The 14,690-nt window shown below is 46.2% G+C and overlaps 5 protein-coding genes across 5 annotated transcripts; 2 read left to right on the top strand and 3 right to left on the bottom strand.

Annotated features, from left to right (window-relative positions):
• Nucleotides 1-2: 2 nt before the first annotated feature.
• Nucleotides 3-1,067, top strand: F4822DRAFT_154984 (peptidyl-tRNA hydrolase). The gene has a single exon (XM_051453070.1). The coding sequence runs from the start codon at nt 292-294 to the stop codon at nt 913-915; it is 624 nt and encodes a 207-aa protein (XP_051316349.1). The 5' UTR covers nt 3-291; the 3' UTR covers nt 916-1,067.
• On the bottom strand, nt 1,068-2,551 carry F4822DRAFT_154905 (uncharacterized protein). The gene is made up of 2 exons (XM_051453069.1): nt 2,364-2,551; nt 1,068-2,294 (listed from the first exon to the last, which is right to left on the bottom strand). Exons 1-2 carry the CDS (start codon nt 2,412-2,414, stop codon nt 1,221-1,223), a joined length of 1,125 nt encoding a protein of 374 aa, XP_051316348.1. The 5' UTR covers nt 2,415-2,551; the 3' UTR covers nt 1,068-1,220.
• Nucleotides 2,552-4,911: 2,360 nt separating this feature from the next.
• F4822DRAFT_426421 (uncharacterized protein) lies at nt 4,912-6,003 on the top strand (the record flags this gene model as incomplete). The annotated part of the gene is made up of 1 exon (XM_051460551.1): nt 4,912-6,003. One exon carries the CDS (start codon nt 4,912-4,914, stop codon nt 6,001-6,003), a length of 1,092 nt encoding a protein of 363 aa, XP_051316347.1.
• A 543-nt stretch (nt 6,004-6,546) lies between these two features.
• On the bottom strand, nt 6,547-10,112 carry F4822DRAFT_441916 (uncharacterized protein; the record flags this gene model as incomplete). Its single annotated transcript, XM_051462921.1, has 6 exons — nt 6,547-7,004; nt 7,060-7,757; nt 7,831-7,909; nt 8,710-9,231; nt 9,281-9,981; nt 10,063-10,112. 6 exons carry the CDS (start codon nt 10,110-10,112, stop codon nt 6,547-6,549), a joined length of 2,508 nt encoding a protein of 835 aa, XP_051316346.1.
• A 614-nt stretch (nt 10,113-10,726) lies between these two features.
• On the bottom strand, nt 10,727-14,019 carry F4822DRAFT_393604 (uncharacterized protein). Its single transcript, XM_051457305.1, has 4 exons — nt 13,728-14,019; nt 13,412-13,645; nt 13,097-13,363; nt 10,727-13,046 (listed from the first exon to the last, which is right to left on the bottom strand). The coding sequence occupies exons 1-4, from the start codon at nt 13,916-13,918 to the stop codon at nt 11,165-11,167; spliced, it is 2,574 nt and encodes an 857-aa protein (XP_051316345.1). The 5' UTR covers nt 13,919-14,019; the 3' UTR covers nt 10,727-11,164.
• Between the last annotated feature and the right edge of the window lie 671 nt (nt 14,020-14,690).

Genomic DNA, 14,690 nt, shown 5'->3' with positions numbered 1-14,690 from the left:
TACGTCAGCGAAACTTACTGCGCCACGAAACGGTTAACGGCACCTTTGAACCCCGCGTTACCTGGTACTTGGTACCTCTTCGTTTCTCCAATTGGGCCACACATTCTATGCACATTCTATGCCCCGCCGATTTCTTAGTGGCTGAAGCTTCCTTTCAATTGGGACTTTTCTTTTTCTTTTCTTTTTATCGGCGTCGCAACACCTTCCAACTTACCTAGGTAAACATCCACTCTTTATAACGTGGTAGGTGATCATTCTCTTCTCCATATTATGGCTTAGCTAGGCCAAGACATGTTCGATCCTCGTTTCTTGATTGTCAGCTTGGGCAACCAAGCACCATACTACGAATGCCTCCACTCCGCCGGTCATTTCGCACTCGTTTCGGCGCAAAGATTAATCGGCGCATCCCAACCTCCCTTCGCGTCTGAACGATATGGCCGGAAAGCATGCCTCGCCTCACCCAGCCATACCTATACCATGGTGCAAAGCCCAACCTTGATGAATGTCTCTGGTCCTTGGGTTGCCAAGGCTTGGAAGGAAATGCTGGAGAATCACCAATTGAAGCCAAGCGAGCTTAGTTTAGTAGTAGTTCACGACGATCTCGAAGAGGAGTTAGGTCACGTCCGAATACGAAAGTGGAACGCAAGCCACCGAGGTCACAATGGTATCAAAAGCATCAATTCGAGTCTCAGAATCGGCGACTTCCCCGGAACGCATTGGTCACGCATCTCAATTGGAATTGGCCGCCCCGAGGCGAGAGATCAAGCGTCGGTTTCCGATTATGTATTAAGAAAGATGACGAGATACCAAAGGGACATTATTGATAAAAAGGCCGGTCCAGGTGTGCTTAATTGCTTACACCTGTTACAAGATGACTGGGAAGAAAGATACTCCAAGGAAGCTTCAAAGTCGTGAAACTCTCGGACAACAACATAACGTGTCGCTTCCGATTCCTTCACGATACCCTATATGCAATGAAACTGGAATTATTAAACCAAATTCCATAATCGTATGTTTTACACCACCTCTAGGTGGTTAGAGGTTGACAAGCTCACCAGGGATAATTCTTCTTCCGGATCCCAAACTAATTCTACAACCAAGCATACCTCGGTAGGTAGTTTGGAATAGACCTACGGCCAATTTTCATAGGCCTATAGGTGATCGATAACCCCTATCCGTCGTTATTTTTTCACTGAACTTCTCGTTTTGTGAGAATTGTCTTATGCCGCCGTAACCCGAACGTGCCCGCCGAATAAGGCCGCCACAAAGTCAGTGTGCCACCGAGGTCCATCCCCAAAACATACGAAACTTGTTACTAGATTCTGAATCAGAGATTGAACCACCTCGGCGACTGGTCCTTCTGCCTCATTTGATCCCCAGCGTTCCAGTGCCGTCTCAAATTGCTTGTATGACTCTTGACTCAAGCGTTTGCGAAGTTCCTGTTCGACAGCTATTGGAGATAACCAACCAGCTGGGTCCTCGCCTCTTGCCTTATAGTCCGCCACTACATGTTCATTCAAAAGACAACCCGAGTCGGCCTCTCCCGCTGGATTATTCCCCTCAATGAAACCACGGTCGCGGAACTCCCGGCGCGCCTCCGCCAAGGCTATGATATATCGTACATTGTGTAGAGGTTGTGAATGTCGAATCATATTCCAAATCCTTTCATTGGCCTCCCTTGCGACGCGCGGGTTTATCTTCTCGTTGGCTTCAGCCTGCCAGCAAAGATGGAGTAGATACTCTCCACTGGCCCAGAATAATCGCCCGGCAAACGTCGTCATCCCCGTGCCGAGATATGGGATGATGTCTAAAGGGGGGCTGTCGTTTCGTATATATCGGTCTGTTTCGAACCAATTTCCATAGCCCGGTCTCGTGCTTGTTTGTGCCGAATCCAGTTTAGCTCCAGATGTAGTTGACACCGGATAGTTGAGGTTCCAATTCAGCCAATTATTCTTAAAAGCGACTTTTCCTTGGGTCGACGCTGTCAGCCCAGGTGGTGGATCCGCAATAAGGGGCACAAGATCGCCCAAGTTGTGTAATGGTAACGCCGGCCTCATAGTAGCCCTTTCAGTAGTACCGGGACTATCATCGGATATCTGTACATCCGACCCAGTCATCTCGGCTGCTTCCCGAACAGCTCGGATCAATTCGGGACGATCATCACGGCGTACTACCCGGACGATCTCCTCTATAGCAGCTTTCAACTTCTGAGTCTCAGTGTGCTTATCCTGTGTCGCTTTACCATGACGCTTCCGAAATGCGCGCTGCGCTAGTCTCCCACGTTCACGACGACGCTATTATTATGTTAGCAAAGATAAACCGCATAATCAATCAATGTCCTAATAAAAAATATTATTTCTCACGTGTAATTCCGCCTCGGCTTTTTCTAATTGCTTCAACCTGTCTGAATCCATGTTGATTATTCATCATCGTACATATCGAAATCGAGCTAGGAGGATTTAAATGTTGATAGGTACCTACCACCACTCATATGTAGTCTCGGGCTAAATAGATTTGTCAGTCAGGAATGGATCGGTTTTTAGGACTTGTGGCTTAGCGCGAATAAAAAGGGGAAAACGCCGGCGGAATAATCCCTCCGAGAGCGTAATATCACGGTATTATGTAAGATGTTAGTCATCATGAAGCTCTCCCCTATTCAGAAACGCAGATATACCTTCGAGGCGGATTTTATACATGTCCCGAGACGCTGAAAGAGGGGCTGGAGGTATTCATCTTCGAATATGATAATAGGATGTAAAATGAGTACTTCGAACCGCGCGACGAATAATTCCAGTCGAGCGTGCTCACATAGGCAATTAATCATTTTGTCTTTCTAGATATAGGTATAAAATTCATGTGCTTTTATGTTTTTATTATAAACATTTTCCTTTTATATGACTAGAAAGGTTCAGCTTAGCCATATAGAATGGAAGTAGATATTCTTATTCCTTCCTATAAATACCTAATGAGAACGAAGGCATGGATGAATTAAATGTCTGAAATAGGTACTGGCGTAAACATATGCATAGACAGTAGAATAATAGTTTATAAAACTAGATGGAAGTTTCTCTACGGAGTGAGTTCATTGAAAAAGGTAGGAGTGATGAAGTTCGGTGATTTGAATCTTGCCCTGCTCGAATAGGGGCTAAGGTAGACGATAATCGCACCTTCCCACAATACACAATACCTATTTCTGTAAAAGCCCATGCGGGTACTTAATTATGTAAGATACTAGTAAGTAGACTTATCAAAGTTTACAGAGTTGTCAAGCGGAGGCACCTAGGTAGGTAGGTCCCTGCGTAAGGGGGGCACCTTCTACATGTGAATTGGTATTTTAGAGTGCATCCGTTAACTACCACGTGGCTTACCCCTTTTACCTAGTTACGAATAGGGCTCAACTAACGGGCTCGTTCCTTAAACTGAATCGACGAGCGTGGGATTTCGCTTGGAAGTATCTATGTACTTAAAGTTTAGAATATGTATCTCGATGACTTTTAGGTACCTGACTAGCTTCTACCTAGATACCTAGAATTATCCGGTGACTATTCTTATCTTCGTCTAATGAGCCCATTGACTCCTAAAGTCATCATACCCAAATTAATTGAGTCAGCCTCTGGAGGCTCGTCCGATCCGGGTGGTAAGCACATTCCTTACGAATTTAAATCAAATTTTGTGTGCTAACTATTTCATCTAGGTATCTTGGGATCGTAGATAGGGGTCATAAATCCCTGAAATTCGTCGAAGCGGAGTGGAAGGCCTCCCACTTACTTACTTAAATACGATGTGTAGGATCACAAGTTTTGGCAACTTCCTGGTTATCTCTCAACTGGCTGGATACACCCCAAAGTTGAAATCTATTTCGTCTGATACGCTGGTCGTCCGTCTTTAATCATTTAATGCTATTAATCCCTCTTCTGGTTTGTTCTTTCTGCAAAATTTCCTCGTCGCACTCTTTTCTTCCTCTACCCACGCAGCTACAGCATCATATTCACTCCGGTGCCCTAATCGGCAAGAAATATAGATCCAATATATCATTCTTTTCTATTACACACAAATCTCTTTCTCGTCTTATTCATCTCCCGGTGCTTCGCTAAAGGGGTAGCCCATCCAAATCGCTTGAGACCTATTCGTCCCATACTGCTCAATGGTCACATTGCTGTACATACCTTTCGATCGTACGTACCTAGGTACTCGTTTTCCAACTGAAATATTACCTTTCTCAAAAGTTTCCCTGAATATACCCTCCCCCTTTAAAATTAATTCTTAGTTCTACCATACATATTTCACCTATCCCTATTTCATCAACCCCTTTCTATATTCCGTTATCTAATACTTTGCAGATTTCGGACGCTGGTCAAAGATATCATTACGATTTCGTGTTTTGGAATCTTTGCGCATGTGCGGCATTGGCGGCATTGGCGGGTTCATCTCGATATTTGCTCCTTCTCGTTTCTGCGATCTAGAGGGCTATCGCCTATCACGGTCGACTCACGCAACACTCTCGCCTCTTACAGTAGACACACGCAACTCTTGCCTCTTACGGTAGTCACGAAACACTCGCCTATTTCGGTAGACTCACGCAACGCTCTTGCTTCTCGCAGTAGATACACGCAACACTCTCGCCTATTACAGTCGACTCACGCAACACTCACGCAACGCTTTCCCCTATTCGCTTGTCAGTTCCGCGAACTTAAATGCAGTGATCTTTCCAGAGTAAGTACACCCATCCTATTCAGTTTTCGACACCTTTCGCCTTTTGTCTTCTCTCCTTGAAATACAAAGCACTCTAGAATCTTCACAACACATCCCACTATCACGACAAAGCTATTCACGGCCTTTCTCATTCACTGCATGCCATCACCCCTCACACCTACTTAGGCTAATCAATAAAAAGAACGGAGCTTCACCAAAATGCCTCACATTTTCTTCGAAAGCTTCTGCGCTCACGGTGGCCTAGCTGTCGCAACCGATGATGAGCTCCATACGCTACAGATGCTCAACGCTCGTCAAATGAAAAAGTTTTTCGACATCAAGCTTTGGAAAACCGGCAACCTCTTCTGGCAAGGCATGATTGAAAGATTTGAGGCGTCGGGCCTAAGTGACTCGCCGGTTGACAATCCCGATATATCTCCAAAGAAGAGCATTACACTCGAAGAAGAGCGAGTTGAGCGTGAGGGCAGGCGCATAGATGGTTTCTTTAGACTTCGAGTCCTTCGAGGCAGACTTATGGACGCTTTAGGACCAGATAGATCTGAACAAATGGGATTGACCCTGGATCTACCTGCAGGGCCTTGGAAGCGTCTCCCGGACATTCAGTTCAAGTTCAATAAAGGCAACGAGCATTTCAGAGCGGTTCAGATTAAGGGCCTGCCTGTTGAGTGGCGCCTGCATGACCCGGATAACAACGAGCAGCTGGTGCGCAATTTGATGGCTAAGAGACTTAAGAAGGCTCTCGAAAAGAATCTAGCGCCGATCAGAAATTACCGCTATATACAGATGAACCTAGACTCTGAGTTGGAGGATGTGGTTCTAATTCCCATGAATGACCCCGAGGCTATAGCTGCTGGAGTTGCTATCCTGGTCGCACATTACAACTTCAAGGGCCAACCTGACCAAGCTTACCACTTGGAGTGGCTCAGAGATCAACTGGATCCGCGGGACTTCGTCACACGACTGACCGCTATATTCAAACAACAAATCTTTAGCGCGGTAGATATCTGCAGGGTTGGAATGAAGTTTCACTATCGTCAGAACCGTACTCTCCTGAGGGAGCAATATCGCGATTATCGAGAATGGCTTATGAGTCGATCATCCCTGGACAGTGCTGGGAACCCTAATCTACGTCCTGGCTTGGCTAAGGGACAGGGCTCTCCCCTTCGTTTCGTTACCAGCATCGACGATATCCCTGACGACACCCCGGATGACTCCCCTGCATGGTTTGAGCAAGATGCGGGATGGGGTATGGCGGCCAACCCGGTTGATATGTCACAAGTTGAGTGGTAAAGGAGGCTAACAGGCGACGCACTTCCGGAAGGAAAAAGGGGGGGAGAAGAGGATAGTGTTTGTCATGATCTGGAGTGTTGAATAGGGGGCGTTGTTGTTATGAATTTGGGTGCTTACCCCAGGGACAAATGATACCTACTTGGTAATTACAGCTTGACCGGAGATCGGCAGCTGATTACCTCCTCACTTGATTCATTATGAGTTAGGAATCAATCACATCTTTCGTTGTTTTATCGCTAGATTTCTTCATACTAAATAATAGTGAATCTGCATATACATAACCCATAGCAATCCGCTCACCCTGGGGCGGCTATGCTTTGTCTAACAGGAACAACCCCTTGACTTTCTTATTTATTTTCACTTCCATTACCACGCCGGTGCTTCTTATGAGAAATAAAGGCGCCGACCCCAGGTAAGTTCACAATCCACAAAATCTTCCCTGCTAACTAAGATGTCCTTGGAAGCATCTACCATTTGCTTTGTGGTAGGCATCTTATTGCGGGTGTACCATTAGATCTTGTTCCTGTCCCAAAAGACGAAACCCTACTTGCTCATATCTTTCTCGCACCAGAATGGCGCCGTGGCGTGAGTGCTAAAGATCGGGTCGTCGCCAATGCGCTTCAGGAGAAGTGTGTAAAGCCAAGCATCGAGGGGACCGGAATCACTATCAGTATCGTGAAATGCCGATATGATGTTCCGGGTGTCAAGGCTAACGGTCTTCGTGGCTCGGTCGACGTTCATCCACGGTTCATCGCTCTCCGAAAACCAACCCACGGGTTCCTCAAAATGCCGCCCCAGGGAATTGAGTCTCCCTAGATGAGTTGTTGTACCTTCAAAATTGTACAGGCCGATATAAAGCAAGGATCTCACCGTTGTCCCTTGGACTTCGTGCTTTCGGATACCTTGAAGTCCTTCTTCGATCATATATTGGTAAACGAACCCTTTAGGGACCTTGCCGATATTTGCGTCCGAAGAGGTCCGACCGGATTCACGGAACACGACTAGATAATCGTTAGTATATGTTTATCATGATCAAACGTTATCAATCTAACTCACCATCCCTGAGATGCTCATACATCATCTCTTGGACACACCGGACCTGTTGGTGCTCCCATGGCGCGAATGTTGTCCAAAATCCTTCCTGCACCATGTTGAACATCATCGCCTGGAAGTCTAAAAAGCCGGGTGCTTTGATTCTTCGGGGGAAGAGGTTGCAACCCAATTGCCAAATGTAAAGTGCCTTAATGAAGCGATGTTCTTCTTCGCTGGACACTTGGAATAGAAAATCAGGCTCGCTTCGTACACTCTCTCCTGTCTCGGCGTGGTAATAGCCCTTACGTATGGCCGAGGCCGCAAAAGTCGATGCATAGTAGCAGATGGTCTCGTGGAAGCTGAGCAGCTTTTTAGTCGCGCGAAGGGGAAATGGCCGTTTCTTCGATGATAGCCCAGCCGTAATACTCTTGCTGAAGAACGTCGAAAACGAGGATTGTATCTCTGGGTAATCGGCGTCATAATCCCAGAAGCGCCAGGAATCGGTGGCCACGAGTGATGAGGCAAACAAAAGAAGGTCCAGACCAATCCGATTGATTGCTATTTTAGTAGAAAGATAGAGCTCGTTGTACTTTATCTTTCGGTACATAACCGGGCCTGTCAGGGCCAAGTTAATTGTATCTGCAGCGTCGCTCCACCCGATGATAGCGGTGAGGAGTTCGTTGGCAAGGTTCTCCAATCTGGAGCGGCGGTTCTCATCGCCTCTAAACAATGGGATGGTTAGCCTTTTATTTTTTTATATCAAACAATAGTTATTAGAATGGATTAGGAACATACCTTTTAGTTGCGGCTCGGACCGCCTTCTTGGCGCTAAGCTGCGAAGGCATCGTTTTGATCGCTTGTAAGAATGCGACGACTATATTGTGACCGATGTTAGAAATGAAGCCATCGATACTTATTTAGTCGACGATAGGTACTTACGCCTATGCCAATAATAGCGCGGTCTCGCAAGGCGAATATCCGGCTCGGCGTGGACAACGATGCCTAATATTACCTAGGTAAGGAGAAAGGATTTAAAGGATGAGACGGAATGAAGATATTATGTATGATACTGGTGTGTATCGCTCACGTTAGAGTCCAGGTGTCGAGTAAGAAGAATCTCAGTGATGGTAAGCTGGATGCTTCTTAGGTTGGAGTTGGAAAAGTAGAGTGAAACGAAAGGAAGATGGGAAAATTATGCCCAGGTATATATATAAAAGCATCATGACGACCGGTCAGCGCATAATCAGCCCCCGGAGTAGCTTCACACTGTGGCAAACATCAAATTCGGAGTTCTACACTGTATATAAAATGTTATTTAGGGTTAATTTTGATGTAGCTTACTGCACTGTGGTATTACTACACAGTGGATAAATAGTTCTGGCTGCGATATGAGTTAGGCGTCTTGATTAAAAAAAGGGGAAAGCTTAGGTCAAAGACAAAATCAACCAGTAAAAAGCTCAACGTGGCTGCCGTGTGGTTTTCATGAATTGAGATGAGAATTTGGCTATCCTGTGGCCAATCGCCAAATATATAATACAAAAGGAGTAGAATTCTCCACCATTCTTCTCAGAATGCTTCTTTCTGCTATAGCTAAATTAACTGGACCTCTCCTTTCGTCTCATCTATGGCCTTACATAAACCAGTCACCCCGGCATCCTTTACATAAGCCCTTACGCCGCCCAGTAAAGTTAAGCGGGGTCATAAAGATGTTTCTGTCGAACACGGTTCCATTGGAAAGCTTGACCATATCCTCAATCTTAGGCATCTTATCATACGCATGCCAGCTGATTTTGTTACGGTCCCAAAAAACGTAACCCCACCGTGTCATACAACTATCGCATTTAAAATATGCATCTTTACCAGGTAGGAACATAGGGTCCCAGAGAAGGCGCTGAATGAGCGTGTGGAGCCAAGATCCTACCGGACCCAGGTCGACATCCTTATTCCTCTCCACGATTTCTCTCGTATTCATGGTGACTTCATAGTTTTCGACGTCGAAGAGTAGCCAAGGCTCGTCAGTCTCAGAAAACCAGGCTTCTGATCTATTTTCCTCTAAATCTTCGTTTTTATCGTCTTTTTCCATCTCCCTGAGCTTTTCCTCGATACGCCCCTGGTCACTCAGCTTCTGCACCGAACTTAGGCCTTCCATGATGACGAACTTTCCGATTATCTCGTTAGAAGGGAGGCATGATACCACTGGAAAATCATCAATATCAGATTATAGTATTGAGTCCGTTCAACTTACTATCTCGTATATGCTCGTGCATCATATCCTGGACGCAGCGAACCTGTTGGTGTTCCCACGGTGGAAAGGTCGTCCAGAAATACTTTTCAGCTTCGTATAAATCCTCGCCTCGCCCAGCCAAGAACGGCCTCTCGATATGCTCGGGAAATAGGTCGCATGCCATCTGAAATATGTAGAGCGCTTTGATAAAGCGATTCATTTCCCCATCCGTGACTCGTAGCACATAGTCGGGTACCGAAGGTAGGTGTGTTGTGGGCTTAAGCGAACGGGGACCTTCACGCAAGGCTTTGCTTGCAAAGATTCGCGCATACCTACAGGCTGTCGAGTGGAAGTCTGAGAACACCTTAGCTTCCTTCAGGCAGAAATTAAGCCTGGAGCGAGTAAGGGGCTTTCGTGTAACGCGGATGAGCAAATTTGTTACTGCCATGATGCGCGCCGGGGCATCCCACGGAACCCCCCTGTATCGTCGTTGTTCTGTCTCTGCACATCTTCGCGTGATTGCAAGTGGTAGAAGGTCCAAGCCGACCTCGCCGCTGACGATCTCATTAGCAGCGTAAGTCTCATCGTCTTTTATCGTACGATACAGAACGGGTCCGGTTAGAGCGAGATTGACGGCTGAGCTGCCACCAGCATAACTAAGGATGGCTTTCTTTAACTCGGGAGGGATGTTCTCAAGGTGACACCGGCGTGTTTCGTCGCATCTATTGGTTGATAGTTAATAGCCACGTCTTAAATAGTATTGCGTTGAGTACTAGCCTCCTAAGAATTTTCCGCGAACGTACCTGGCTATTGCAGCTCGGACAATCTCATCGGCTTTGCCCCAGAAAGGCATTTTCGCAATTTCTAGAGGGGTTGGTCGTAAGTCTAAAATACTTGAAGTAAGCTACGGAACCGCGACGTAGTCTGGGTGTGGAACGAAGAAGTAATCCTTATCAGACTGGACTGGGGAATGAAGAGAGAGGAAGACGAGAGAATTCCACCCCATTATATATAAAATACCCTTGAGGGTAAGTCAGTGCGGAATCGGTAATCGTGGAGATCCTGTGGCTACGTTCGATTCTCCTTTAGGGATAGGTACACTGTGGTTTCCACAGTGATAAGTGTTTAATATCCTCTTCAAAATGGAAAACTTCATTATCAACACCGATATGAATCGGGAAATATGGGGACCAACGAAGTATTTAAACTGTGAAATGGGATGAGCTATGGAGATTGTTCATATGATTTCATGCGTTTGCAACGCTATTTGAGGCGTACTGCAATCGTATCCACTCAATTGAAAATAACTCCTAAGTCACATCGAATAACTTCTGAACAATTTCATAAGTTTGCCTACTAAGCACTTGCTGAAGGTATTGTAATCGTGTCTTTTATACGGACGGCCTCACTATTGAAGTGCGACACTGCACTGTGAAATCAGTCGCAACTTATCATGTGCTCACGCTGTAAAATAGAATTTTCTATTGTCAATTGCGATAACAAGGATTGAATAAAAGTGGAGAGGTACAAAAAAATACCGAATCGGGAAATATGTTAGTTTGTTCTGAGCGCTGATTGGGCGTCGCTATCGTCCGCTGTTCGTTCGCCCACGTTCAACCAAACGTTACATGATTGTCTGCCAGTCAATGAATAAGTCAACTGATATGGAGGAAATCAAAATACCCAGTGATTTGGTTAATACGGGCGACTTTGCCTTCATGCTATCGTAAAGAGGTGATTTCCCCCCGGTGACAAATAGCGAGTCGAAATAGCGATCTGAAGAAGGTAAGTGGGCTTGGCATCGGGATTACTGGCTGCTGTCAAGTCCACTGTCTTAGGTATGAACCCAAGCTTAGAATTTAATATCACAAACCTTCGCCATCAAAGAATAATGTCCATTAACCCTCACTGAGTTTCCGGCATCATGACTTCTCCCCAAGATTCTACGAAGTTAGGTCGCTCAATAAACGATGCCATACCCCCATAATTATCCATATTCATTATGTGTTCTTCACACACCTCTTCAGCAATGGAACAAACGAAATCGCTCGAGCGAAACCACCCACAGAGCGTATAATTCCGCATCATTGGTTTTTCCACCAATGGAGTATGAAATTTCACCGATCTTCCGCCTAACCAAGCCTCAAGAACATTCATCAAGAAATTCTCGGAAATCCATGGCTTCTCAACACTGGTCCTACGATATGTAAGGAGCTCCACTTGGATAGTGGCCCAGAGTTGCCCAAGTTCTGGATTGCCGCAGGGCAGTCGCAACCATTCACCGTGTAAATCATCGTCAAGGAAGCAATAGTCCCCTTCCGAATACCCCGCCTCTGAGGTTTCCTCTGAGTCCCTCTCCGAGTCTTCCTCTGAATTTTCCTCTGACTCGGAATCTCGCTGCGAGTCTTTTCCTGGCTCGCCATTCTCCCTTTGAATCCTACCTTTCATTGCCAAGCGGAGTGTTTGAAGAATGCACCGCCATCCTATCTGGCACTCTGGGGACCAGCGTTGAACATAGTCTTCCTTTACCTTAAGCATTAATTCATGAGCATTTAGAGGTTCGTGATGACATATCCCGTGTTGTACTTGTCCCAGTATATCCTCGGCTGACGATTGCACGCTTAGGGTGGCATCGGCGCCTAGCCTAAGCAGACATACAAGGACGGCTAATGCGCCGAACAACGTCTCTCCCGGTCGTCCTTGGTTTGCTAGATTGAAAGCCACGACAATAAGAGTATGAAGGGGCCCAAGCTTTAGTTCCAATCCGCAGTTACCGCAACGCCGAATGAATAGCCCACTCCGAGTATTGATATCAGGAGATGCGGGCGAACCAAAAATGGCGATGGTACTGTGACAAATAGCCTGGGCGGCAGTATGACAAAAAGGATGCTTCCATGACATGGGTATACGTGGGATACCACGTTGGAAGAGTTCACGAACTGCTGGTGAATCAGCGTCCCATCTGCCACAGATATCCTTTTCTTCTCCAGGATATCTATTTGGAGGACTAAAGTCCGGGCTAACACGTTCAGGGCTGATACCTGTGTGCGAGCGGATAATCGATATCATGAGCGCATCCAGTACTGTGTGCCCTAGATTATTCACGTTGTGGAAATAGATGTAGTCCCCGCCTAGAGCGCAGCAAAGGCGATTGATTACTCCGCAACAATGATGACCGCCATCCATGAACGCAGCAGCAAGGTGCATGGGATATATACCATCAATGTCTGAGGGAATTTGCTCGCTTCTGTTAGAAAGTGAAATTAGAAGGTCTACATTCCCAGCCATGATAGCGAATTTCCAGGCATCCACGAGCACCATACTTGGATTTTCTTGTAGGGACTTTCCTATTAACTGCGCGGAGACTGGTAAGTTCTCAGGAGTTGTGGCAGTGAAGGAGCTATTAGCGATTGAGTTCTGAATAGTTTCGGGGAATGGGTGCTTTGGTAGATCTCTCTCTGGCCACTGGGGCCACGAGGAAGTATCATGGATGTCGAATGCATCTTGCCTAACAAGATCTGGTTCTTCAATGGGTTCGTAATCCACATCTCCTACGTGGATTGACCATCGACAGATAGTTATCGGTACGCGGACTTTGGTTGGTCTATTGTGAGATGGCGATGGAGCAGAGCCAACGCTCATGAGCGATCCAGGAGTTGGAGGACTAGCAGCATCAGTCGTTAGAGAAGCCACCATATCTGCGGTCCAAACACGCGGACCCCTGCCCCAGTACTTTGCTACAGTAAATGAATGGACGTAGAACTCGTGAAAGTAGTTAATTAGCATGCTGTAGCCGGTTAGCTCTAATCGGCAGTAAAAATTATGTCAGAATCTCACATGCGGTCTTCTCTTTCGCATCGTATGAGGAGATCTTTGAAACGTCCTTGTAAAAAGAGGCTCGATTGATCTAAAACGGCCTTCTTATTGACAAGTTCCATATTCGGGGACGGCCCGTCTGGTTGTCTAGTTGGAGTGGTGGCTTCAGGGCTATGGATATTCACGTAGTCTGGTGTTGCAGACGCCGGTCCAAAGGGAGAAGGCTGGTCGGGTTGCCTGGCCAGAGAAGCAACGAATGCTGCGTAAGGAAGATTCCACTCTGAGAGCCTAGGTACTTAAATTAGTGAATGCAATCAGTAGTCGCGACACACTTACACCCCAGGCGCTATCGTCTCAATCCGATAGTGACGTATTTGATCCCCCATGTATCTTTTCAATTGTTTCGTGTCAACTTCCTTCTCAGACTCGCCTCGACCGAGTGTCACGTTTGATGTGCTCGCTTCAGGATGCGATCGCCTTGCGAGCGCGTTCCCAATTTCGAGCTTCTCACTTGTGAGGATTCGTCGACGAATATTCCACTTGCGAAATTTCGCTCGATACTGAGACACACTAGAATAAAATAGCAATTTCAGTTATCTCATAAAATGGATAAAAGTTTTCACTGCATATTATTAAAGATATGAATACTAACGTGGCACGGAACCTAAAGTGGTTAAGCATATGCTCTGCCACTTGATTCATAGTCATCGGCTTGCCTTCTGGACCATGTTTTCCCAGGTAGAGCTGAATGATCACAGACCGGAAGCACTCCCAGCGATCTTTCCATGGTATACTAAGGAATAATTCAGCGTCAGAATGAGGAAGTAGGTCGACAAGGTCCATAGTTCTGATAGTGGTGGTAGTTTTTGATCAATGATAAATTTTAGATGCTCTTTTGTGACAAAATATTATTTCAATTTAAAGCGCGGGATTTACTGATGGCTGATTTGATTTGGCGTGATACATACCTAGGCATGTACTGGGCGCGAACCATCGGAACCACGGAGAAACTAGACGAACAAGGCGGCGATCGTTTTCCGATACCCAACCAGTTTAGGGCAGAAAAAAAGGGCCAATCGTAGCATAATAATACCTTAGTCATCAATTTGCATTCCTATTTGTCCTACTGACTTGTATGGAATGCATGCTGGGCATCATTGTATTACCCCCCATCACTACTTTACAAAAGGGTTTTGACGAATCACGGTGGGAGGGTAGGAGTAGGCAGTGTCCACCCCTCCGGTTATGCCTTCTAATGCAACCAGTAGCAGTCAGCATCATCTCTAAGATGCATCGGCGTACATAAAAAACTCCAATGGTCATATAGTGGCGCTTGATGATGATGGGCCGCCAAACCGAGATTTTCGAGGTCAAAACGCAGTGTTCCAATCAACAATCAATGAATTACTCGAGACCCTCAGTGACTGACTAAATGTGCCCATTCGGGCCCAAGATAAAAGGACTTTTCACATCCTTCTCACAATAACCACACCGAACCGGGTGAGAACCATTGGTGCTGTATCGCTCCTATTTCGTGCTTTGGAACCGGCCTGGCCGGCTCTTTCAAAAGTATGCCCATATCTTCTGTCGTGGGCTAGACGCCCCATGATAGGCA

The sequence above is a fragment of the Hypoxylon trugodes genome (assembly GCF_022578975.1).
Source record: "Hypoxylon trugodes strain CBS 135444 unplaced genomic scaffold F4822scaffold_3, whole genome shotgun sequence".
NCBI classification, from domain to species: Eukaryota; Fungi; Ascomycota; class Sordariomycetes; order Xylariales; family Hypoxylaceae; genus Hypoxylon; species Hypoxylon trugodes.
This window is presented reverse-complemented; position numbering and strand designations above follow the sequence as displayed.